The sequence below is a fragment of the Scylla paramamosain genome, chromosome 34 (assembly GCF_035594125.1).
Source record: "Scylla paramamosain isolate STU-SP2022 chromosome 34, ASM3559412v1, whole genome shotgun sequence".
Taxonomy (NCBI): Eukaryota; Metazoa; Arthropoda; class Malacostraca; order Decapoda; family Portunidae; genus Scylla; species Scylla paramamosain.
Genome location: NC_087184.1, coordinates 12,017,720 through 12,045,219, shown reverse-complemented (window position 1 = coordinate 12,045,219; position 27,500 = coordinate 12,017,720). Strand labels below are relative to the sequence as shown.

The 27,500-nt window shown below is 38.8% G+C and overlaps 1 protein-coding gene and 1 long non-coding RNA gene across 5 annotated transcripts in view; one reads left to right on the top strand and one right to left on the bottom strand.

The window, feature by feature from the left end:
- LOC135090184 (uncharacterized) overlaps nucleotides 1–3,498 on the top strand; it is a 36,063-nt gene extending 32,565 nt beyond the window's left edge. Inside the window, exons 6-9 of the mRNA XM_063986620.1 lie at nucleotides 689–701; nucleotides 1,085–1,211; nucleotides 1,696–1,853; nucleotides 3,054–3,498. Coding sequence (XP_063842690.1) covers nucleotides 689–701; nucleotides 1,085–1,211; nucleotides 1,696–1,853; nucleotides 3,054–3,123 — 368 coding nt within the window. The 3' untranslated portion in view covers nucleotides 3,124–3,498. The remainder of the gene's footprint in view (nucleotides 1–688; nucleotides 702–1,084; nucleotides 1,212–1,695; nucleotides 1,854–3,053) is intronic.
- Nucleotides 3,499–4,022: 524 nt separating this feature from the next.
- Nucleotides 4,023–27,500, bottom strand: part of LOC135090186 (uncharacterized) — a 132,451-nt gene continuing 108,973 nt past the window's right edge. Inside the window, exons 3-6 of one of the 4 annotated variants that reach the window (XR_010261813.1) lie at nucleotides 9,013–9,150; nucleotides 8,487–8,671; nucleotides 7,667–7,877; nucleotides 4,023–4,753 (exon numbers count right to left, since the gene is read on the bottom strand). This is a non-coding gene — a long non-coding RNA (uncharacterized LOC135090186). Of the gene's footprint in view, nucleotides 4,754–7,666; nucleotides 8,672–9,012; nucleotides 9,151–9,283; nucleotides 9,446–25,154; nucleotides 25,260–27,500 lie in introns of those variants that run through there. The other 3 variants (XR_010261814.1, XR_010261815.1, XR_010261812.1) reach the window with 3 other exon arrangements.

Sequence of the window (27,500 nt, the reverse complement as noted above, 5' to 3'; positions counted from 1 at the left end):
ACTACATGAACAAAAATCCTAACTATTCCTTCCTTACCTACCTATGGATACAGACCACAAATTAGTTAAGATATTCTCAACACTAAATGTAACTTAATGTTATGTATCCTTGGTCTTTATAGAGTAGCTGACTAATTTTCAGTGATGTTCAGAAGTACATTTGAAAAGTTAGTAGTATAAGCCAGGGTCATTTTCCATTATTGGTTATTAATTACATATTTTCAGTGTTATTTTCTTATTCAATTTTCATTCATTGCTCTCTTGTGTGAAGGGACATATGCAAAAAAAAAAAAAAAAGTAAAATAAAAAATAAAAATAAATAAATAAATAAATAAAAATCAAGGAAAATAAAAAAATAAAGCTGCAATGAATAAGAAAGAATGGCAAGGCATGGTATAGCAGAGGTTACTTATTTGAATAGGAGAGATAATGAGAGTTAAGTAAACAACAATATACTTCAAAAGGTAAGTAATTATTTGCTGAGTCAGAACTTTTATGAAAGTATGTAAGGCTAGGACATCAAATAAAAACTACCTTATTTTCTTGTGCCTGCAACACAGACAAAATTCTGAACATAAGTAAATATATGTAGATGTAATATAGTAGTTATCAAACCAAATAATTTAGACAGTGCATATTCACAGGGACATCATGCAGTGGTAAAGCTTGTACCTAACACCATCCACAGGCTACAGAACAAGGTGAAGACATTACAACAGTTTATCATGAATACATTTGCCTGTTTACCTGCCAGGATGGTGTCATTTTTTAAAGGGACAGACATAAAATGCTGGAACCAGTAAGACAGGTAGGTGTTTTGGGGTACAAGAGAGGTTTGCTTTAGCAGTGTGTTATCACAACCCTAAAGCTTATAGATTTTTTTTCTTCAGTATTCATGTTGCCTGCTTTTGTGGTTGCTTTGCATTTGTGGTTAAGGAACATGGAGCAAACAAACTAACGGTCCTGAAGAGGAAGTCAAAGGTTCTCCCAAAGGAAGAAAACTTTTTGGCATTGTAGTTTGTGTGGTAGTGTGGTTCCTGATTCTCAGCTTGGGTTACTAATGTGGCTTTGTAATGTCGTCCAGGTGGCATGGAGCAGTGTTGGAGTTGGCAGTTGACAGTTATTCCCAGTGGGTCACGGCCCACAGCGGCCTGGCTTGGTTGTGGCATGAGCCGGCTGATGTACTGGAGGCGTGGTTTCGTCGGCCAATGGTGAGATTTAAGATTGTGTATTGTGTTGGTTGGCCAATGTTTAGATAATGATGTATGCTATGGAAGAAACATTTTTACTTGGTTCGACATTGGCAATTGTTTATAAATACCACGTGCCTGGCTGTGTTAAAGTAATCTTCCAGGTGTTATTGACATGTTAATTTAATTAGAGGCAGTTGTTTCATGGCTGTGCGTGCTTCTTACTTACTTGGCTTGGGGTGCAATGTGCCGGACTTGTGGTGTGTGGAGCCAGTGGAGTGAGTTGTGATTATTGAATAGGTTATCCTTATCTCTTTTAATAATATATGCTAAAGCATTGGTGAAAAGTGTATTGATTTGTTGGGTTTGCATGCATTCTGGATACTTACTGTAATGGAAGTTTTGATGGTTTACACTGCTAATTGACATACTCGTAGTGAGATTGGGGAAGGGTGCTCTTGCTATGTCTTATGTGGATTGGTGGTTTATTATTATAAATTTACAGGTTGAAATGCTCCCAGTAAAGTCTTATGACACGTGGCATTTGCAGCACTACCATGAGACAAGCACAGTAGATTTCAACTCCAGTGCCATGGAAGTACAAGAGGACGTGGAAGCCCTGAAGAAGAGGAATGCTTCCAAAGAAAAGTTTTCCTGCAAGGTAAAACTCTTCAAGAGGAGACAGTCATGGTGCCCTACAAACATTCTCTGATGTAGTTAAAGCTTTGTTGCTTTAGAAAATAAGTGTGATGATTTGATAACATTTATGAATGACAATAATTTAGGGAATTGTGTAGTAGAGGAAGTAAAAAGTTATGTTTTAGATTGTGAAAGGATTAGAAATGAAATCCATGTTGAATTTAGTAGAATAGATGCAGCCAGGGTTTCGTGTGATACAAATAAACTAAAAAATTAAGGTGAAAGCATTTGAGCTGCCAAAATTTAATGGGAATATGAGGAATTATGTGAGTTTCAAGGATGACTTCACTAAAGCTAGTTACTTTGAGAATGTGTGTAGAGGTGGAAGCCCTACAAGCTGTGAGAGGGGCAGAAGGTGACGTTGAATGGAATGAGGCTTACTGTGTTGAATTATCAAGATACAGTGAACTAAAAACTATATAATTCAGTGTTACTTACATGAGTAAATTCTTGCACATTATGCGGTAAACACAAGGAAGAACTCATCGACTTGTGCCCTCATCATGGTTGTTGATACTCATAACTTATACCAGGACCACTGGGAGCAACTTCTTTTGGTGCCTGTCTCTCTCTCTCTCTCTCTCTCTCTCTCTCTCTCTCTCTCTCTCTCTCTCTCTCTCTCTCTCTCTCTCTCTCTCTCTCTCTCTCTCTCTCTCTATATATATATATATAGAAACATTAGAGTGTAAAACATTGCTGTATTTACCCAGCAAAAGTAGAAAACATTGATCAATCTTCTGCTGTGACGTAGAATGCAAGTTTTCATTCCATTTATTCAATCTTGATTTACTGTATTTCAAATCATTTAGTAATTTCTAATTTTTCTTATAAACTGTTCTTATATCGCCTTATATGTGTATACACTTATAAATTTGTAATTTGTTCAGACTTCATTTACTTTCACATGAATCTTATATCATAATTATATTTACGGTATCTACATTTCTGTTCTAAACCTATTGTGATATTTTCCTTATAGTCTCCACAAGGCTAGGGGTAAATATCACTGCTGAGGCAGGATGCTCTGCAAACCTCAGCTCACAACACCATCTAATATGATGGTAAGGTGTGATAGTTTTGGAAACAGTCACTGAGGCACAGCCCCACATTGCATTCCTTGCACATGGTTGTGACTAGTTTGTGCTTCTTCTTTCTCCTTGATGTCTCTGCACACCACCCACTCTGCCCCTTCTTCCCAGCTCCTGGTGGAGAGGGTACATGTATAGAGGCATGAAGTCCAAAAGCATCAGCAAACTTCAAGCAACTCACACTTCTCCATGCCTCTTCACTCCGTCGACCTGGGACTTAGTGGACTGAGTTTCTCCAAACCTTTCCAGGAGTTGTCACAACAGTCTTGCTGAAGACACGAAGTGAAGATCTTTCCCATCCTCACCATGTACGTGTTGTAAGCATGCACGTCATCAGAGTTGCCAGGTTGTAGACTGATTTCCTGTGGAATCCCGTCCCAAAACCAGCCCAAAAACCGTGACCTCCATCTCAAAAAAAAAAAAAGCGGAAAAACAGCCCAAAACTTGAACCATCACGAGTGTGTATGTTTGATACTCAAGATGACTGACAGGTATAACATAAAGGGAAAACACATTTTTCATGTAATGTACCTTTTTTAACCTACTACATAATACATAATTCATACTTATAGGTTACATTCAATAATGATATCAATCACGTTATTTAAACATGTTTGTTATAAAAAATTCCTTACATCAAAATCGGTTACGGCTTTCCACGTGGAGAAAGTTCTCAGCATCATGAGTCGCTGGAGAATGGACTGGTACAGGGACATCAAGTCTACCAGCAGTTTGTTGATGTTGCAGTTGTCAGACATGAACATCTTGTTTACTCGGTTGACCTGGAATACTACAGGCTGCAGAAAAGCCAAGTACAACCTGTTAGCTGGATCAGAGTACATCTGGTGCAGCAAATCAGCAGAATAGTTGTTCTCATCTTTGGATATCTGAATGTATTTTGAGATATTATTTCAGCTCATGTATTACTTGATGTGTGCCATATGCAGTGCAAATACCTACTTACTGTAAATCTCTCTCTCTCTCTCTCTCCCTCCAATAAAGTGCTACGGGTTGCAGGAGGAGGGAGAGAGAGAGAGAGAGAGAGAGAGAGAGAGAGAGAGAGAGAGAGAGAGAGAGAGAGAGAGAGAGAGAGAGAGAGAGAGAGAGAGAGAGAGAGAGAGAGAGAGAGAGAGAGAGAGAGAGAGAGAGAGAGAGTTTACAGTAACAAAAAAGGGTTTCACATCCCCATATCACCTGACAAACACAAGGGCTTCATTATGCCTATGGTCCTATAGTCAGCATCTTTTAATGTAAACATCATCATCGTGCCGCCTCACAAAACCTCCACCATCTCAACGCCACAACTCCTCAACGTCATCATCTTTTAATTTCTCTCTTTGTCAATTTCTTTTCTCATTCCTTTCATATCATGAAGCCCCAGGTGAAAATATCCTCTCCACCTGAGGAATGAACCACACTTACATACATCCTTGCCCTTTCTCATGCTTCTCTCTTTCTCTCTCCATCCACCCACACACTCAAAGAAAATTAGAATAACTATGGTACATAAATACAGATTAGTAGTTCTAGTGAGTTATATGAATTTTAATAGGCTTACCTCAAAATGGAGTTTCAGCTCATCATACTGATGCAGGATCCTTGTTAGACATGGTGCAATATCCAGCCATTGCATCTCTGACAACTTTAGCAGCTTGAGTGGTTAGACATGGTGCAATAGCCAGCCATCGCATCTCTGACAACTTCAGCAGCTTGAGTGGTTGTTCTCCCATGTTGATGGTCGAGTAGAGTTCTGCATATTTTTGTTGACGACACATGCTGTGTGAAAAATATTTGTATGTCTCTGACACCATGAATTCAAGGTGAGAAGGCAACTTTCACATAGCATATGATGTACATAACTGCAATGAGTGGCTGATGCACTTGATGTGTGTCACATTTTGATTTATTGCATGAAATCTTGATATGAGGGAGTTGTGTGCCCCGCACATGGTGTTGCAGCCGTCCGTTGCCAAACCAATGCATTTTTAGACATCCAGTTTTGCTTGATTTTCCAAGAAGTCCAGTAAAGATGTTGTGACCACCTCAGCTGTGCCTTTTTCCAGTTCCACCAAACCCAGATACGAGGTGATAATTCTTTTCTTTGTGTGGCTGGAATAGTGAACAACAACACACAATTTCTTCTTTGTGGTGATGCCTGTGCTTTCATCAATTATCAGCGAGTAATAACCACCACTGATATTACTGCACAGTTCTTTCAGCATACAGGGTCCCAATATCTTGTTCACAAGTGCTGTACACTTCGTTCTATGCAGTGAGATTTCCTTGCAAGAAATATCTCTCACAAGCTCAGCCAATTGATCGATCATTTTTACACTTGAATGGCAAGTAATGTGAGCAGCTAATTTCAGTTCAGAAATTTTCACATTGTTTTTGGCACCATATTCCATTTTGACAACAGTATCCTCTTTTACCAAATATCATCACTCCTCCTCCCTCTCCTTTTCTGTCTCCTTCATGTACTATATCTTTCCTTTGCAAATCTTAACTTTATTTCTTCTTTTAGTTTGGTTTCCATTAAATATACCACATCTAGTTTATTGTTCTTTAGGTAGTCTGTAAGTTCCAATAGGCATGACACCAAACCATTTACATCTGTATACATTATTTTTATACTTCAGCTTGGTGATCTTCAGTGGCATCTTTGTGCCACCATTTCTTTACTTTCATGTCTACCACTTTCCAAATGAATCTCTTCACTTGTTCCAGTGTTCCCTCCTCATTTTTTGAATGGGCCTCTACTCTCAACCACACACATCTTTCTCTGTATTGTGTCTCTCACAAGATTACTTTTTTCCTTTATTATTTTAATCACTTGCTTTTCCATATTATTGTGTTCCTGTTGCTGCCTTATTATCTCCTCCATATCCACCATCTGTTGTTCTCTCTCTTCTTTCCAACTTTTGACTTCCTGTCACTAACCCTCACTTCTCTAACCCTAACCTCTCTTTCTTGTAAAACTTTAAGTTCTCTTCCTTAATTTTTTTTTTTTCTCATTACTTCTTGTTTAAGTCCAGTATATTTGCCACCTCTTCTCAGTTCTTTGTTTTCTTTTTCTCTTTCCATCTCCCTCTTTTTTATCTCTATTATATCACTAGATATCTTTTTTACATTGTCACCACCCAGCTCTCTTCCTTTCACGCTTTTATTATTGCTGCAGAGCTACGTTTTCCATAGTGTTATATATATATATATATATATATATATATATATATATATATATATATATATATATATATATATATATATATATATATATATATATATATATAATGTTACAGTCAATACCTGAATCCAGACAATTTGTAAAGTGACTTATTTTTTCAGGCAATTTGTGAACTGCCTGGTTAGGTTAGGTTAGGTTAGGTTAGGTTAGGTTAGGTTAGGTTAGGTTAGGTTAGGTTATAACCTAACCTAACCTAACCTAACCTAACCTAACCTAACCTAACCAGGCAGTTCACAAAGGTTAGGTTAGGTTATAACCTAACCTAACCTAACCTAACCTAACCTAACCTAACCTAACCTAACCTAACCAGGCAGTTCACAAATTGCCTGAAAAAATAAGTCACTTTACAAATTGTCTGGATTCAGGTATTGACTGTAACATATATATATATATATATATATATACTCTCCAGTATGAATGATCAGATGTGAACACAATATTAAAGTTTAGAAAGCCACCTGTGAGCTGAACAGAGGGAGGCGTTAGAGAACTTGTGTGGGACTCAAATCTAACCAAGAGAATAAGACTAAAACAAAGGTAATGTAATGATCCTAACACAACTAAAATGAATGAAACTGGAAGATGAACTATGGGATAAATACACATGTTCATACATTTATGTGAGCCAGTGAGAATGTACATCAAAATTTTTACACAACCAAATAATCTTTTCCAGTACAGAAAATTTTCTTACTGATATCTCTGGTACATTACAGATGCACTTCACTCAACTCTTCCTTCTGTCTCTCCTTTGAAAGTGTAAAAAAAAAGTTGTCAAGATTAATAATACTGAAGATTGAATATTGTGTAAAATCTTTGCTAACTGGTTAGCATTTTCAGCTTTATAATCAAGAAATTTCCTGTTGTTTCAAAACTGTTCCCTGATATACACACTAAAACCATCTTGCTCAACAATGCTTCCTTTCACCGTGTTTGGCAAGCAAGGGCTAAATGCCACACAGGTGAAAGAACCCTGTGGTTTCCTGCATACAAGGTAGGCCGGCCAGCCATCGCACGAACCAACACTTGCAGCGGCCCACACTGCCATGCTGGTAACTAACACATTTCCTTCCCCCAATTCACAGCACTGCTCAAAGTAACTCTTCCCTCCAACACCAACACTGGCATGAGGAGAAGGTCACATCTAAGTAATGGTACACTTCACTCAACCTGCTTAGGAAAGTTGGCTGACAAACGGAACTAGGGACAGTTTGTCAGTCAAAATATCATCTTTCCTCTCAGGAGATTGATAAATATTGGTTTGCAGCAGCAGCAGCAGCAGCACCTTATAAGGGCATCACACCCAGGTTATTACACCAGGATGAGATCCTCTTGCAGGCGGCATACCAGACATTGTTCATCATGGAAAGCTTAAATGATACAAGAATGCAATAGAACATGACACACACAGCTACAGTAACCATGTTGTGTGCTATGGTACTGACCAGAGCCAGGAGGGAGGACTCAAGCTGTGGTGACTCCATTGAGTGCAACTCACTGCCACCACTAATGAGGAGAGGGAGGGTGACTCAAGGCACCACACAGGCTGGCAGGGCCAACACTCCCCACTCATGGCTGGCCTCACAGGTAGGACTGATAAGCTGGCAATACTTAACTAAAATGGACTGAAGATCAATCAGCAATGCCAAAAGTCAACTGAAATTAAAAAAAGAATATCTGAAGAACAAAAAATATGATAAGAAGAATAAAAAAATAATGTTTTCTAGAGCAGGTCAGTCTCAGCTTATGACTGGTGAGGTTTGGTTAATGAAGACTTAGAAATTTATGCAAGGGACTGTGGCGTGTGACTGTGTCTTTGGGATGCTGAGTGACTTGTCAAATGTTCATTCTGTTTATCTTTCTGAATATAAGATATAATTATATTCTAGTCATTTACAGACCCCCTTCTTACAGCCCCCAAGACAACACTATCTCAATCAACTTTCTTCAAGATTTTTGTTACAGCAAAGAAATTATTCTGGTTGGGGACTCCAATCTTTCTTCCCTTTCTTGGGCATCTGGCCCTGTACCTGACCCTCTTCCATCTCCTACTGACAGGCTGTTTCTTGACTGTTTTATCTTCCTTATCTGTTCTGGGCTTATAACACACTTTCTGGCCCTTTTTATTGTTATGCATTCCTTGGTGATTCTCTTTAGGGCTGGTGTGCTGGCCATGCTGGGGTTCCCTCTTGGGAGCCCAAAACAGTTAAGAACCAGGTAAGAACAGACCCTACATCCCCTCATACACTGCTGGCCCCCCCACACCTGACATCTGCAGGGTACACTCCCCCTGCCCTAAGTTCTTGGCAGAGCAGGTGTAATTCCAAAGGTCCTCCTGCACAGAGATGAGTTGAGGCTATGGTGGAGTGGCCTGGGGTGAGGTACAATACGAGGGTCTGGATTCAGTGTTCTAGGTGCGCCTCATCCTCCGCTGCCAGGTTGTGCAGTGCCTGAGGGGAGGCTGGATGAATGCAGAGGGTCATGACTGAGGAGAAACACAAACTATACAAGTAAATAAGATATTGCATTAAATTTTTGCTCTCTAGTCCACTGAGTCTCCTTATAAAACCTGACAACTGACTCTCAAGAGATCGAGTGTTATGAATGAGGAAAGACACAAAATATGCAAGTAAATATGAATTTCATTCCACTTTTGTTCTCTAATCCACTCAGTCTCCTTATAAACCCTGACTGGGAACACTGGTTAACTTGGACTGTGACACCAAGAAAACAAACAAAAGGCAATGCAAGTCAACATACACCACCACACCACACTCGCCCCATGTCTTACCTGTCTGGTGGTGACCGAAAGCAGTACTGCACCTGCATGATCACGGTGGAGAACTATCGCCCCACACCATTGGAAGCCGTGGGCACATAAGTGTACCATCCACTGGCGGTCCACGTTCTGCAGGCGGTTGTTCTGACCCTGCGGAGGTGGTGGGGTGTTGAAAAGTGCACTGGGTGGTTATGTGATGAACTCTGAGCATGAGGAACTTGTATGAGGAAGACTAAGGAAGTGTTCATGTATTTATATATGTGTGTGGTCAAGAGTTAAAGACCTTAAGTGCTCCTGCAGGGGCCCCAGCTGTGCCCCGATTTCTTTCCCTTAGCTCAGGTGGAGAATCTTGCAAGGAGCGTCATAGTGTCCAGAATGTTGGAGAGAGAGAGAGAGAGAGAGAGAGAGAGAGAGAGAGAGAGAGAGAGAGAGAGAGGCCACAACTATAAGTCACAGGCCACAACTATAGTCACAGGCCACAGCGTATCACCACACTGCCAATCCACTGTTTTGAAACCACGAAACTTGTTTCGTGTTTCGTGTTGTTTTTCTGCGTAGGAAAATCTGAAGTATATCTCAGATAAGTGTAAAAAAAAAAAAAAAAAGAAAGTGAAGATGCTCAAAAGTTAAAGGCATCATGACTGGGTAACCAAGACCCCGACGAAATTTGGTGACTGACACGGCGCCACAGAGTTTGAAACCCAGGACGCACGACGCAGGGAACCAAGATTTCTCAAAGTGGTCTTGGGGAATGAAGATTTGAAGTGGAAGGCACTGGAAAAAAAAACAAAAAACATGAGACAGTGAGTGCAAATGTTAAGGATGAATCAGAAGTACAAATGCAGATCGTATCAAAGGAAGACAAGACCATACAAAATTAACAAAAGAGCATGACGAAACAAACAAGTCTAAGCGAAATTGGCATTTCGGAAAAAAGGGAGACTGAAGTAAATAACAATCCGAAGGGAAGACAAGACCATACAAAATTAACAAAAGAACGCGCCGAAAGGAACAAGAGTCTAAGGGAAACTGGCATCAGAGAAAAAGTTAATATTCTAAGGGAGACTGAAGCAAATAAGTCTCAGGGCATACCAGCTGGTGGACAACGCAGCAAGGAAACCAACCTTGACCACATCGCCCACAGACACACACAGGGGCGAAAGTGACGAACCAATCCGGGGCGCGTATTCGGAAACGCTTTGCTCTCTCCACGACAATTTTCAAGGCCACAGAGATGATTAGCCGTGTTCTCAAGCGTGTTTCATCTGTTAACAATGTAGAAATGTTGTTAATCTGCCACTAGAACCATAAAACACTCTTTAAGAATCCGTGTCGCTCCACCACGACTGTTTGCAAAGAGTTTCTGAATACGCGGCCTTCGTTTGGTTCAGAATTCTGGCGGGGCAATTGACGTTAGACTCCCTTACACAAATGCAGATGATGATAATATTAGCTGTAAAAGTGGTCAGTTAGTTGTAATTGTAAGTGATGGGAAGCCACATTTATGTCACGTGAAAGAAGAGAGGGAAGAGAAACAAGAAGTATATTAGCTAGTCTCTCTCTCTCTCTCTCTCCTCTCTCTCTCTCTCTCTCTCTCTCTCTCTCCTCTCATCTCTCTCTCTCTCTCTCTCTCTCTCTCTCTCTCCAAGGTACGGAAGTAAATATGATGAAAAAGGGATGATAAAGTGAAAGGAAGATGAAGGAAAGGAAAGATGAAGGGAAAATGAACGAGAAGTGAAGGGAAAGTGAGGGAAAGTGATGAGGAAAAGAAGGAATAATGAAGGAAAGTATGAAGAGGAAAGTGAAAGAAACTTGAAGGGGAGATGGTGGGGAAAATGAAGAAGAAATAAAGAAATGATGATGAAAAATAAAGGAAGAATAAGAAAATAAGTAAAGGGAAGGAGCAATGAAGAAGGACGAAGAGAAAGTGAAGAGAAGATGAAGGATGAGGAAAAAAAAAACGAAGAAACAATGAAAGGAAAATGAGAAGGAAAGTTGAAAAGGAAAATGATGGAAAGAGGAAGGAGACCGAAGAGAAAACGGAAGAAGAATGAAACGGAATTAAAACAGATGAAGGGAAAATGAAGGGGGTTGATGTGCATGTTGTCAACCAGAACGATGCTGACACGTGCTGACGTAATATGTTGATTGCTGATGAGTAGAAGTGCTGAGAAGGAGGGAAAGGGAAGAGAAGGGTAGTGAAAGGGAGGGAAGTGAAGCGAAGGAAGGGAAGGGAGAGGAAAGCAAGGGAAGGGAAGGGAAGGGAAGGGACGGGAAGGGAAGGGAAGGGAAGGGAAGGGGAGGGAAGTGAAGTGAAGTGAAGTGAAGTGAAGTGAAGTGAAGTGAAGGGAAGGGAAGGGAAGGGAAGGGAAGTGAAGTGAAGTGAAGTGAAGTGAAGTGAAGTGAAGTGAAGGGAAAGGAAGGTAAGAGAAGACTGAGAATAATAAAAACGGGAAAAAAGAAAGGGAGGAAGAGTAGTAGTAGTAGTAGTAGTAGTAGTAGTGACCCAACCATCCATCAGATCGTATGGTTTCTGGGTCTCTCAAAATCAATTCACGTTGTCAATGGTTCGTTTCCACGCGTCACGGAGGAGGAGGAGGAGGAGGAGGAGGAGGAGGAGGAGGAGGAGGAGGAGGAGGAGGAGGAGGAGGAGGAGGAAGGGGAAATGAGAAAATTTTTATGGGAAAGCAGAGGACATGGCTTGACGAGGGAGAGGAGGAGGAGGAGGAGGAGGAGGAGGAAGAATGGGTCAGGGTTATACTTTTAGAGAGAGAGAGAGAGAGAGAGAGAGAGAGAGAGAGAGAGAGAGAGAGAGAGAGAGAGAGAGAGAGAGAGAGAGAGAGAGAGAGAGAGAGAGAGAGAGAGAGAGAGAGAGAGAGAGAGAGAGAGAGAGAGAGAGAATTTTAACTGTCTTAAGGTAAACACACTCACACATTCACTCAACAAGCAAACAAACAAACACCACCACCACCACCACCACCACCACCACCAATTTCCTCTCCACGTCACCACCAGCACTGCCTCCTCCACTTCTTCCGCCCACATTATTTCCTCCCGTCAGTTTCCTCTCCCTCTCCCCCTCACCACCACCACCACCACCATCACTACCTTTACCACCACGATCATCACCATCACCACTTCTGCTTCCAAACATATCTTTCTCTACATCACCATCATTATCATCATCATCATCGTTCTTTATTTCTTCTCTCCTTTATTTTTGTTGTTATGTCATTCCTTTTTTCACTTCATTCCACAATCTCGCCACCACCACCACCACCACCATCACTACTAACAACAACAACAACAACAACAACAACAGCGATAATAATGATAAATAAGAACAATAAAAGTAATAATAATGACAAAAATACGAAAAAAATTGCTAACAAAAAATAAAATAAGATAAAATATAAAACAAACAAACAAACAAACTCATAAACGTGACAATAAAAGAAGAGGAGGAAGAAGAAGAAGAAGAAGAAGAGGTAACAACAACAACAACAACAACAAGAACAACAATAATAATAATAATAATAATAATAATAATAATAATAATAATAATAATAATAATAATAATGATAATAATAATAATAATAATACGAAGATGAAAAATAAAAGGAGAAAAGAAATAATAATAATAATAATAATAATAATAATAATAATAATAATAATAATAATAATAATAATAATCATAATAATACGAAGAAAAAATAAACGAATATAATAGAATAGAACAAAATAACCACGAACAAAAATCACTAACAAAACAAGAAAAAAAAAAAAAAAACTGAACAAGAACGAGGAAAATAACAAAACAAGATAAGACCAAAATAAAGAAGAAGAACAAAAACAAGAACAAGAAGAAGGAAGGGGGACTGAAAAAGAGCAGCCATAATAGAAGGAACAGAAATAGAAGGATATATTGTAGGAAAACTCGAAGGATAATTAGCGAAGGAGGGAAGGAGGGAGACTAAATAGTAATGTTATTGTGGTGGTGGTGGTGGTGGTGGTGGTGGTGAGGGGAGAAATGAAATGAAGGAATGAAGGTGGTTACTATTGTGATGGTAAAAGAAAGATGTATTGAATAAATGAATGAATGAATGAATGAATGAATGAATGAATGAAGGAAGGAAGGAAGGAAATAAAGAAGAAAGGGATTTAGGAATGGAAGGAAGGAAGGAAGAAAGGAAAGACAGGAATGGAACGTTGGATAAATGAATGAGTGAATGAATGAATGAATGAATGAATGAATGAATGAAGGAAGGAAGGAAGGAAAGGAAGTAATAAATGAAAGGCAGGAGTGGAGAAATGAAAATGAATCAATGAAAAGTAATAAAAGAAAAGAAAGGAATGAGGAATGAAAGGAATGGAAAAGGATGAAGAAATGAAGAAAGAATAAGCGAGAAAATTGATGAATGACAGAAATAAAGCGAATAAAGGAATGAATGAAAGAAAGAAAAGGAAAGAAGGAAGAAAAGATAAAAAAAAAACTAAGGAAAGTAGGTAAGGAAAAGCATAAAATAAAAAAAAATCAGAAAAAGGGAAGGAACGAAAGAACGAATGAAAGGAAGAAAGGAAGAAAGAAAGAAAGAAAGGAAGAAAGAAAGAAAGAAAGAAAGAAAGGAAAGAAAGATAGAAAGAAAGATAGGAAGAAAGAAGGAACAAAAGAAAGGAAAGAAAACAAAAACAAATGAACAAACCAGAAAAGAAAAAAAAAAACAGAATGAAGAAAATGAAAGTAGGAATGAGGGAATGAAGATAATAAAGGAGGGGAAGGAAGAAAAGAAGAATACATAACCAGATGGGTAGTTTAAAAATTGCTGGTCCATTGAAGGAAAGGATAAAAGTGAAGGATTAAAGGAAGAGAGGTTAAGCTTATAAAAGGAAAGGGAGAAGGAAGAAAGAAGGAGGAGGAGGAGGAGGAGGAGGAGGAGGAGGGGATAAAGAGAGAAAGGAAAGATGAGGAATAAAATAGAAAGGGAAAACAATAGTAAAGGAGAGAATAAGGAAAGGATAAGAGAAGGAGAATAAAGGGGAATAAAGAAGAAGAGTATAAGGAAGTAGAAGAAAAAAAGAAAGAAGAGAAGGAGAAAACGAAGAAAAGGACGATAAGGAAGCAGAAAATGAGGATAAGAGAAGAGGGTAAAGAGAAGAAAGATAACGAGAAGAAAGAAGGAGGAGGGCAAGAAGAAAAAGAGACAGGATAAAAAAGAATTAGGAGGAGGAGGAAGAGGAGGGTAAAGAGAGGAAGGAAAGACGAAAAAATAAAAGAAAAGTAAAATAAAACAAAAGGGTTACTAAGTGGAGGAGATGAGGGAGAGGGAGAGGGAGAGAGGCGGTCATGGAAGGTCGTCTCCCCCCAATGAGGAGGAGACCAGCGTGACCCAATCTTCTTCCTCCTCCTCCTCCTCCTCCTCTTCCTCCTGGACTTCCACCTTCTTTCCTCGCCCACTTCTCTCCTCGCCCTCGCTACTGAAGGGTGAGACTGCTGCTGCTGCACACACACACACACACACACACACACACACACACACACACACACACACACACACACACAGACAGACAGACAGACAGACAGACAGACAGACCACACACACACACACACACACACACACACACACACACACACACACACACACACACACACACACACACACACACACACACACACACACACACACACACACACACACACACACAGACAGACAGACAGACAGACAGACAGACAGACAGACAGACAGACAGACAGACAGACAGACAGACAGACAGACAGACAGACAGACAGACAGACAGACAGACAGACCCCCCCCCCCCACACACACACACACACACACACACACACACACACACACACACACACACAGAGACAGACAGACAGACAGACAGACAGACAGACACACACACACACACACACACACACACACACACACACACACACACACACACACACACACGAGGTGGCAGATTACATAACAGAACTTGAACACACACACACACACACACACACACACACACACACACACACACACATTCAGAGAGAGAGAGAGAGAGAGAGAGAGAGAGAGAGAGAGAGAGAGAGAGAGAGAGAGAGAGAGAGAGAGAGAGAGAGAGAGAGAGAGAGAGAGAGAGAGAGAGAGAGAGAGAGCGCAGTGCCATGTGGATCCAATGAGTGCCACACGGGGGGAGAGAGAGAGAGAGAGAGAGAGAGAGAGAGAGAGAGAGAGAGAGAGAGAGAGAGAGAGAGAGAGAGAGAGAGAGAGAGAGAGAGAGAGAGAGAGAGAGAGAGAGAGAGAGAGAGAGAGAGAGAGAGAGAGAGAGAGAGAGGAGCAGTGCCAAAGCAACAGTGCCTGTAATGACAGTGTCTTGTGTCACAGTGCCAACCAAAATAGCGAGGAAAAAGAAGAAAAACTAAAAGGAAATAAAGAAAAGAAAGAAAAAGAAAGACAAAAAACACCAACCTTATGTGTCAAAAGAAAAAAATCTGAAAAAAATCTTGAAAAAAAGGAAAAACATTAGAAAAATTGAACTGAGACAAAAATGAAAGTGAAAAAAAACAGTAAAGATAAAAATAGAAAAGGAAGTGTAAAATATCAGAAAAAAATAAAACTGAAAAATAGAAACAAAGTGAAAAAAATAGTAATTAAAACACAAAAAGTAAACAAATCTGCCACCGGTGATTGTGAAACTTATAAAAAGGTACACGAAAATAATAACAAAAATAAATGAGGAGGAAATCAAAGGCATAAAGAGAATAGCAAGAAAGAAAACGCAGGTAACAGAAGGAAAGAAAGACAGGTGAGTGAGTAATTAGCGATGATGCAATAGTTTGTCTTGTTTTTAATTGTGGTGATTGTTTTGTTTACCTGGCGAGCGGACAGGTGAGAGAGAGAGAGAGAGAGAGAGAGAGAGAGAGAGAGAGAGAGAGAGAGAGAGAGAGAGAGAGAGAGAGAGAGAGAGAGAGAGAGAGAGAGAGAGAGAGAGAGAGAGAGAGAGAGAGAGAGAGAGAGAGAGAGAGAGAGAGAGAGAATGAGACACGTCCATCATTGTCAAAATATTTTCAAGACTGCAAAAATAAATATCGAGAGAGAGAGAGAGAGAGAGAGAGAGAGAGAGAGAGAGAGAGAGAGAGAGAGAGAGAGAGAGAGAGAGAGAGAGAGAGAGATTTCCACTTTTACACACTCAATCCTCATCCATCTCTTTCCCCCTCTCTCTCTCTCTCTCTCTCTCTCTCTCTCTCTCTCTCTCTCTCTCTCTCTCTCTCTCTCTCTCACCATAAAAACAACAACAATCCACTCATTTCTCCACTTACTCCACTTTTTTTACGAGCAATATACTTCCCTACCTTATATGACACCCACAAAAATATTATACATATAACCTTGAAAGAATATACAGCAAAGTGTTGTATTTTTGTGTTGTTTATTGTTATTGTTATTCATTCCTCGTGTGCTGCGGTGAGAGAGAGAGAGAGAGAGAGAGAGAGAGAGAGAGAGAGAGAGAGAGAGAGAGAGAGAGAGAGAGAGAGAGAGAGAGAGAGAGAGAGAGAGAGATTCCTCCACTCTCTCTCTCTCTCTCTCTCTCTCTGTACTGACAAAAAAGAAAATCTAAAAAAAGGAAAAGAATATAAAGAAATGGCAAGGAATAAAAAAAGAGCAAATAGAAAGAAAAGAAATAAACAAAATGGAAAAAAATACTATTATCATGATGAAATACAAGAGATTAGGCTCATTCATGCATGTCAGTGGCGTAGCAGTGCCGTGTCCGCTCAATCCGTCAGCGTCAGTGAAGAAAATGAAAAAAAAAAATAAAATAAAAAAATAAAAATAAAATAAAATAATAAATAAAATAAAATAAATAAAATAAATAAATAGAAAAAAAATCGTTACTTCGAATTCGCCTGCCACATTGACACGTGTGCGGTGGCGTGGCGTGCTGCGACTCTCCGTGGCAGTTCCGTCTCCGTTCCGTGAAGTTGAGTATCGTCGCCACCGATATTTTTCAGTTTTCACGCACGCCGGACGAGTGGTGCGAGTTTGTCCACAAGAATGCATGATGGACAACTTATTGAACTGGTTCGGAATCATCCTGTTCTGCATGGCTTGTCTTGTCCAGTGTATATGGACAGCAGTCTCGCACAACGTATTGAGAAAAATCTTGTTCCATCCCCCATGAACTTCCTGTAGAGAGAAGCAAACTTTCCTTCACTCTTTCCCTCCACGCTTCATGTACCCACTTTCTTTTCTTCAGCTTATGCTCAGCCTCTTCCGCTTCATCAAGAATTAAGGCAGTTATTTTACCACTTACAGGTATAAAAACTTTGCTATTTTGGGAATCACTGACATAACGCTGTACAGTCACTACGGATGTGTGTGAACAGACGTCAGTGAAGCGTCAGAGATTTCACTAACACTGAGTTGACGCGGCACTGGAACGCCACTGATGTGTCAATCGAGTATTTGAAATGCACGGGAAACGAAGGAAGCGAAGAAGTAAGGAAAAGAATAGAAGAGAAGGAAAAGATTATCATTATTTACTATTATTATTATTATTATTATTATTATTATTATTATTATTATTATTATTGTTGTCTCTTGACGCATCGTTTCTTATTCTCTCTCTCTCTCTCTCTCTCTCTCTCTCTCTCTCTCTCTCTCTCTCTCTCTCTCTCTCTATCTTTTATCATTATCATTTCTTTGCTTCTTCTTCTTCTTCGCTTAATGGCGGATAATTTTAATTCAAAATGCAAGTCGCTAATTTTCTCTAATTTTATCTTATCAATTTCCAGTAAAGAAGCAAGTTATGGATGCTATACCTTCCTTGCTCTCTCTCTCTCTCTCTCTCTCTCTCTCTCTCTCTCTCTCTCTGCTTCCTTTCTTCAATTTTCATCTACATTTCTTACAGTCGTTTATTCCCCCATTTATCTTTACGTTTCTCTCTCTTTTTTGTTCATTTATTCCTTATTTCTCTCTCTCTCTCTCTCTCTCATTCCATTCTAGAAGGAAGGAACGAAAGTGAAACAAGAAAAGTAATGACAAGAAAAGAGGAGAAAAAACTGAACCAAATGATTCTCTCTCTCTCTCTCTCTCTCTCTCTCTCTCTCTCTCTCTCTCTCTCTCTCTCTCTCTCTCTCTCTCTCTCTCTCTCTCTCTCTCTCTCTCTCTCTCTCTCTCTCTCTCTCTCTCTCTCTCTCTCTCTTCCAGTCCCCCAGGCGCCGTATCCAGGTCGGGGCTAATCAGGGGCCGGCCAGGTATCAGTGGGGAAGGTGAAATCGATAGCCCGAAATTACATACTATTACCAGACGCTTCCAAAAGGCGCCGGTAACGTGAATGACTCTCTCTCTCTCTCTCTCTCTCTCTCTCTCTCTCTCTCTCTCTCTCTCTCTCTCTCTCTCTCTCTCTCTCTCGATGGATGTCTAGTTCGCTCGCTGTCTTTTTCTCTTACATGTCTTTTCTTGTTTCTTTTTTTTTCTTATTTTTTTTTCGGCTTGTTCGTCTCTGTTTGTCTGTCTATATGTTGATTTTCTCGTCAGTTTAGCATTTAATCTGTTTGTGTATCTCTTTATCTATCTATCTAACCATCTACTTATCAATTTATTTTTTCTATGGTTGATTTAGACATTTATGTATTTATGTATATCTTTATCTACCTATTCATCTGTCTATCTAAGCTATCTATCTATATACCTACCTAAATAGTTACATATATATCCATGTATCTATCAATCTATCCATCTACCCATTAATCAACCAATCTCATTCACTCCTAACCTAACATCTAAAAAAAAAAAAAAAAGAATAAATAAATGAAAAAAAATACCATAAATAAAAAATGAATAAATAAAAAATATATATAAATAAAAAAAACACGCCTCCAATTCAAGATCCTCACCTCAGTTTTCACGCAAGAGAGATGCCACATGGTCACTCTCTTTCCCCACCAACCACAGACGCGAGGAACAAAAGACTCTCGCTTGAATCACGAACACCACAACACAGACGCGAATCCTGCCAAAGTAACACCCTCGTTTTCTTTCGTATCAGCCTAATCAGGGGAAGAGAGGGGGAACTAATGCATGTAATTTCCGGCATATTTGTGGGGAATCAAGTTATATATAAAATCTCTGAAGGTCTTAGAATGAAACAAGGGATAATGTGCGGTGGATTTTAAGTCTATTCTTGTGTTTTAAAGGCTTTTAAAGTGGAAGTTATTAGGAATCGGGTAGTAAGTAAATAAAACTCGATTCTTGTTTATTGACCATTTTTAGGGGTAAATTATTTTAAACTGAATGAAAAAAAAATATATATAAAAAGAAAAAAAGGATAATGTCAATTGGATTCTCTCTTTTTATTTATTTACTTATTTATCTATTTATTTATTTATTTTTTGGTGTGTGTGTGTGCGTGTTTTGATGGATTTGGAATTGTATAGAAAACGTGATGATACTTAAAGGGGATTCTGACTTAATCATCAGTGTGGGGGAAACTGAAGGGTTTTATGAAGTAAAATTAAATTGATTAACGTAACCAGAAATGCTTTGGAATTTGTTAAAGGTCAAACGTTTACCTAAATGAAAATGGATGAAATAATTGAAGGGGATCGCACAATGAATAACAATTAAATGAAAGAGGGAAAAATGAAATAAAATTAAATCAATTAACATAATACCTACGAAAGTTAATGAAAGGACAAAATATTTAACTAAAGAAAGTGAATTAGGTAACAGAAAAGAATTAAAAGAGAAATGGAAAACTGAAACAAATTAGGATAAAATTAAAAGGATAGAGACGTAATATTGAAAAAAAAAGAATCGATAGAAAATTAATGGAAAGAGGAAATGATCAAAGAAAATGGGTGAAATAGTGAAGAGAAATGTTAAAATCCTACGAGAAAAACAGCAAATGTTGAGATATTAACAGAAAACAAATAAGAAAAAAAAAACCCTCATTGATACAACGGATAATCTAACGAAAATAAGAAGAAGAAGAAGAAGAAGAAGAAGAAGAAGAAGAAGAAGAAGAAGAAGAAGAAGAAGAAGAAGAAGAAGAAGAAGAAGAAGAAGAAGAAGAAGAAGAAGAAGAAGAAGAAGAAGAAGAAGAAGAAGAAGAAGAAGAAGAAGAAGAAGAAGAAGAAGAAGAAGAAGAAGAAGAAGAAGAAGAAGAAGAAGAAGAAGAAGAAGAAGAAGAAGAAGAAGAAGAAGAAGAAGAAGAAGAAGAAGAAGAAGAAGAAGAAGAAGAAGAAGAAGAAGAAGAAGAAGAAGAAGAAGAAGAAGAAGAAGAAGAAGAAGAAGAAGAAGAAGAAGAAGAAGAAGAAGAAGAAGAAGAAGAAGAAGAAGAAGAAGAAGAAGAAGAAGAAGAAGAAGAAGAAGAAGAAGAAGAAGAAGAAGAAGAAGAAGAAGAAGAAGAAGAAGAAGAAGAAGAAGAAGAAGAAGAAGAAGAAGAAGAAGAAGAAGAAGAAGAAGAAGAAGAAGAAGAAGAAGAAGAAGAAGAAGAAGAAGAAGAAGAAGAAGAAGAAGAAGAAGAAGAAGAAGAAGAAGAAGAAGAAGAAGAAGAAGAAGAAGAAGAAGAAGAAGAAGAAGAAGAAGAAGAAGAAGAAAAAAATGAACAAACAACAGTAACAAAAAAAGGGACAAAAAAAAAGAAAGAAAAAAGAACTACACATTGCTGAAGAAGAACAAGAACAAGAACAAAAAAGAACAAGAACAAGAAGAAAGAAAAAACGACGAAATCCCACCACTTACACAAACAAGAAGAGAAAAAAAGAGAAATAGGCAAAGGGAACGTGCATAGGGGAGGGATAATCAATGACAGAAGAAAAAAGGGAGGAGGAGGATAATGAAGGAAGCTCGATGGAAAGTAGAGGGTTACAACTCCAAGGTCACTGTTCTAATGGGGCCACCTGGGCGGGTCACACGGGTCACAAGGTATGGTCGGGGTCACCTTACCTGTGCTAATGATGATGTGGCAGGAAGGTTCACCTGTCTGGTATATTTGTACGTTATTTATTTATTTATTTATTTATTGGTAGAGGTTGTTAAAGGTGGTGCTGGTATTAATGCTACTGCTACTGCTGCTGGTGTTTTTACTGCTACTACTACGGCTGGCACTGACAAGAGTAACGAAAATAGAATACAAAAATAAGTAGGCAAATAAATAAATAGATCAATGAATAAATATAGGTAAATGAATAGTTAGATTAAAGAAAGAAAGAAGGAAATAAATGAATAAAAGGTGAATGTTATAATGATAAAGAAGAAAAAGAAAGAAATACACACAGATGATACATAGATAGACAGAAAAAGATAGCAAAATAAATAGATAGACAGACAGATATATAGATAAATAAATACAGATATAGACAAATAGATAGACAGACAGACAGATAGATAGACTGATAAACACACACACAAAAAAAAAAAAAACACTAAAGGAAATACAGTAAATGATTTCTTGTCAATTATAATCAACCTTAACTTTTATATTGGTATTCTCTCTCTCTCTCTCTCTCTCTCTCTCTCTCTCTCTCTCTCTCTCTCTCTCTCTCACAACGAGGTCGGGTTTAAGTTTAATTTTAGTTCAAGAAGGTTAAAAATAAGAAAATCCTGTGTCATAAGATTCACCTCTCACTTTTAACGCCAAGGGCTGATAAGCGACCTCTCTCTCTCTCTCTCTCTCTCTCTCTCTCTCTCTCTCTCTCTCTCTCTCTCTGAAATTGTTGCTATATTATGTCCTATTCTCTCTCTCTCTCTCTCTCTCTCTCTCTCTCTCTCTCTCTCTCTCTCTCTCTCTCTCTCTCAAATTGTCGCTATTTTCTGTCTTAATGAGAAAGAATGAAAGATGGATATTTAGATAGATAGATAGAAAGACAGGGAGAGAGAGAGAGAGAGAGAGAGAGAGAGAGAGAGAGAGAGAGAGAGAGAGAGAGAGAGAGAGAGAGAGAGAGAGACACTAATGAGACAGAAGTAAATATCAGAGTTACCCCGATATTAATCCATTCTCTCTCTCTCTCTCTCTCTCTCTCTCTCTCTCTCTCTCTCTCTCTCTCTCTCTCTCTCTCTCTCTCTCTCTCTGAGGTGATGTAAACTAGTGACATTTAATCTTCAGTCTTTGCTCATCCTTGCAATGCAATAAGAGAGAGAGAGAGAGAGAGAGAGAGAGAGAGAGAGAGAGAGAGAGAGAGAGAGAGAGAGAGAGAGAGAGAGAGAGAGAGAATTATACATGTTTCTGTATTACAATACGTGTTGATCTCTCTCTCTCTCTCTCTCTCTCTCTCTCTCTCTCTCTCTCTCTCTCTCTGCGTCACACGGAACCTTCTCTTCCTTCCTTGTTCCTCGTACGCAATAAGCACCTCTTTTATTTACACAATATTCCGGATTTGTGACGTAGTGTGTGTGTGTGTGTGTGTGTGTGTGTGTGTGTGTGTGTGTGTGTGTGTGTGTGTGTGTCGGTCAGATCCAATGTTGCCGCTACCACTATGCCTGTTTCGTGGTGAGAAACTTGGCAACACTGCTCATGACACGATTAAGTATGTTTGAGAGAGAGAGAGAGAGAGAGAGAGAGAGAGAGAGAGAGAGAGAGAGAGAGAGAGAGAGAGAGAGAGAGAGCGTTAACAGTAGTTCCTCCTCTTCCTCCCCCTCTCATTTTCATTTTCCTCTTGTCTTTCTTCTTTCGCTTATCATAAGTAATGGTGTGTTCATTCATACATCTCTCTCTCTCTCTCTCTCTCTCTCTCTCTCTCTCTCTCTCTCTCTCTCTCTCTCTCTCTCTCGTTATCAGTCATTGCGAAACTAATTCAATAACGTACTAAACAAATAATGAGCCCATAAATTTTGTATATCTGTATTTTTCATTATCATCACCATCATGATCATCATCACTGTCATCATTTTTATCTATGTCTCTTCCATCATTTACTATAATCTAATCTTCCCTAACCTGATGATTATTCAATTAATTTATTCCTTTAATCATATATCAGTGAATATGTGAACGCATTAACCTGTTTTATAAGTAGAGATTTATACTAATTTCCTTAAGTAGCTCAATCTAAGTAGTGAAGTGTGCAGGTAAGGCAAGGTACGAGGGAGTAGGTAAAGCCAATCAAGGTAAGGTTAGGATAGGGTTAGGTTAAAGTAAAACAAGGTAAGTTAAGTTTATGTTATGTTATGTTAGGTATGAGATGAGGTAAGGGAAGACAAGGCAATGTGAATTAATGAATAGGGAAAGGTAAATAAAGAAAAGAGAGAAAAAAGGTAAGGAGACAAAAAGCAAGAGGAAGGAAGACGAAATGAAGATAAGGGAAAGGAGGACAAATGAAGAAGGAATAAAGGAAGATAAAAGGAAGACAAGATTAAGCAAGGAAAGCAAGACAATATAAAGGGAAACAGAGGAAGACAAGATAAAGCTGGGAGAAGGAAGACAAATAAAGACAAGGGAAAGAAAGACAGACAAAATAAATGAAGATACAGGAAGACAATATAAAGGAAGAGAAAGGAAGACAAAAAAAGAAAAGAATAAAGCAAGGAAAGGAAGCCAAATAAATAAAAAAATAAAGAAAAATAAAGAAAGACAAAATAAGCAAGACAGACAAAGGAAACAAGATAAAAGTGAAGGAAGATAAGGAAGACAAATTAAAGCAAGGAAGACAAGATGAAAGGAAAGAAAGAGAAAAGGAGACAAAATAAAGCAAGGTGAAATAAAAGTACAGAGTTAAGTGTGTCTGTCATTCAAGGAAATTGATTATTGATGACTGTGCTCTCTCTCTCTCTCTCTCTCTCTGTCTCTCTCTCTCTCTCTCTCTCTCTCTCTGGTATCACTGTCTTTCTTCTTGGGTCTCATTTACATAACCAAACCAAACTTCATCCCCCCGCCCCTTCTCTCTCTCTCTCTCTCTCTCTCTCTCTCTCTCTCTCTCTCTCTCTCTCTCTCTCGCTCTCAATGCCTGACCAGCCCCAAGCCAAGGATGCAAACCCATGACGTCATCAAACTAGGAAAGGTGATTCGTTCTCGTGCCTCGTGACGTCACACTGACTCGAGCGCTGACTGGCTGGGAGCTCATGACGTCAGCAGCGAGTCACGAGTACCAACAGATGAAAAAAGTGATGGATGTATTGATACCGGGAGAGAGAGAGACAGAAACAGATCTCTCTCTCTCTCTCTCTCTCTCTCTCTCTCTCTCTCTCTCTCTCTCTCTCTCTCTCTCTCTCTCTCTCTCTCTCTCATCAAGATTTCTCCTCTCCTAGCTTTCCTCCTCTACCTCCTCCTCCTCCTCCTCCTCCTCCTCCTCCATTCTGGCTAACGAAAGCATTACAACTTGCTATGCTGACGTAAATTCTAGCAATGATTAACACTTTTGTCCAGCTTTCTCTCTCTCTCTCTCTCTCTCTCTCTCTCTCTCTCTCTCTCTCTCTCTCTCTCTCTCTCCTACCACTACTACTGTCAATTTTGTAATAAGAACAACATATAATAGTAGTAGTAGTAGTAGTAGTAGTAATAGTAGTAACAACAACAACAACAACAACAAGAACAATAATAATGATAATGATAAAAATAATAATGATAATATTAATAATGACTATAATAATAATAATAATAACAATAATAATAATAATAATAACAATAATAACAGCAATAGCAACACCAACAACAATCCTCAGTGATGTACGGCAATGCATCACCAGCGTACGAAGGCAGCGAGGCGAGGCGACAACCTCTCACACACCTCCCCTCAAAAAACACCGCCATGCATGACACATCCACACAACTCGCTGCGTGTGGCGGACTGATGTGTGCGATATACATATAAACACACACACACACACACACACACACACACACACACACACACACACACACACACACACACACACACACACACACACAGTTATACGCCAAAAGTTGATCCAGTTCCGTCATTAACTGTTTGTATTTGTGTCTGTCTATCGTTCTGTCCGTCTGTCTGTCTGTGTTCGTGTTTGTGTGCTTGTTTGCCTGTCTGTTCATCTGTCTATTTGTCTATCTGCCTGTGTGCCTGTGTGTCAATCTGTTTGTCTGTGTGCTTGTTTGTTTATCTTCCAGTCTTCCTGTGTTTCTTTGTCTGCCTGTCTCTCTTTGTCTATTCTCTCCTCACCAGGTAACAGACACAACGCACTCACCTCGCGTCCTCCCCGTGTCCTTGTCGCGGTAAATCTGTTTGTGTTTTTCCAACGGGGTCACTTTTCTGTGCCAGTTTTGTTTCAGCCTTTTCCCCGCTGTGTAAGTTTCGTGTTTTTTTTACTTTTCTTTCCTTTCATTTACTTATACATTTATTCATTTAGTTTTGTTTTCATAATCACCTACACCTTTTTTCAGAAATTTATTTTTGTAGTAGTTTCTTAAATAGTTCTCGACTTTAGACGAAATGGGGAATTTGATAAAGTAATGTGTCACCAGGTGGCAGCACCAGACATGTCCCTTTCTCACACACAGGAGCAATAACAAATATGTCTACAATGTCATTCTATATGCATAACGATACAATGAGCTTATATAATATACTTTTCTACATAATTCCTTCTAAGTAGTGACACAGGTAAAAATCGAACTGTATTCATGAACAAAAGTATTTAAGTTGATATTCTTGTAAATTGGTATTTAGATCTATTTGGTCACCTCGAGATAAAAAAAAAAAAGGTACACCACTTATCGGAAGCGTATTAATGTAGACGACAGTAAAAATAAAAACATGACTGTGCCAATTACAGCTCCATATTACATAGATCAACTTCCTAGTATATGGAAACAACAATTTTAATTGAAAGTCGGCAACTCGAGTGACCTGGCGAGTGATGCTGTATATCTAACCAAAACAAACATCCGACTTAGTTGAAGTTAACAAACACGTAGTTGGACAACCAGTTAATTCCTGCTGCAGCGTCAAGCCACTACTCCATGAACCTTTGGCTTCCTGTATTCCTCTCCCGTTACGCCAGAGCAGTCCTGAGAGATGTTTGTTTTGGTGTTCGATTACTTTGCCATGTCGCTTGCTTCCTGAAAGAGATACTAAAATCTCCAAGAAAATAACTATATCCGTATATCACGATGTTGCTGAGTATGTTACGTCACACTGTGTAGTGCTGTTTTAATTTTTATCTTTTCACTTTCCAGATCAATAGATTTTAGACTTAAAATATGCCGTATTTAAAATATTGATAACAGTATGACTAAAAAACCACGAAAAATATTTGTTTTGACCAACGTCTATCACAATTATCCATACCAGATATCTAAATGTCGATGCAGAATTTCTAAAGTATTACAATGATCAATGTTCTCTGCACCTGTACACACGTGGAATTTACAATAATATTTTAGCTCACGTCATAAGAGGGCATGCAGTAGCGACATCTGGCGGATTAGTTCCGAAAACGGGGATCCCCGTTAGCCTCCCAAACTCACTGTATGTAAATATTTATCTTTCTTTCTTCTTCATAATCACCTACGTACAACTTTTTTTGAAGACTCACATTTATTCTAGTTTCTTACACAGTTCTATTGACTGTAGGAGACGAAATTAATGCATCAGTCACTCTATCTTTCTATATATTCATTTTTCCTTCTTTTTTTTCATAATCACCTTTTTTTTTTTTTTAAGGTTTATCACTGTATCAGTTTCTTGAGTTAAGCAGGCTGTAGGAGACAAACTTAACCCCTTAGTCTCTCTGTATGTATATTTCTTTCTATCTTCTCATAACCACCTATGTACAACTTTTTTTCATACTTATCTTTGCACTAAGGTTTCTTAAATAGTTTCGTAGAATGTAGAAGACAAAGATTAACCTAGTTTCTCTCTCTCTCTCTCTCTCTCTCTCTCTCTCTCTCTCTCTCTCTCTCTCTCTCTCTCTCTCTCTCTCTCTCTCTCTCTCTCTCTCTCTCTCTCTCTCTCTCTCTCTCTGTCCATGCAAACATTTTTATTTTTTACGGTGGTGTGAATAACAAAAAACACCACAGCAGTGAAAATGTTGGTGTGTTTGTGTTGCCTTGTGTTTTGGTGTTGCATTTGAGGTTTTCTTTTATTTATTTATACTGGTCTGTTTTACTTTATTATTAATTTGCTTATGTATTCATTTGTTTATTTATTCATATCTGATGTTTCAAGATGCGCGTGTGTGTGTGTGTGTGTGTGTGTGTGTGTGTGTGTGTGTGTGTGTGTGTGTGTGTGTGTGTGTGTGTGTGTGTGTGTGTGTGTGTTATTAGTGTTTTCTCTTATTTTTTGCTCTCTCTCTCTCTCTCTCTCTCTCTCTCTCTCTCTCTCTCTCTCTCTCTCTCTCTCTCTCTCTCTCTGTGTGTGTGTGTATTTCTTTTTCATTTTCAAGGTTGGTATGAATCAGAATAATGATGATGATGATGATGATGATGATGACAGTGATGTCATTGAAAAACTGTCCTTGTTCCTCTTCCGTGTGTGTGTGTATGTGTGTGTGTGTGTGTGTGTGTGTGTTGCTATCCCTCCTACGTCATTT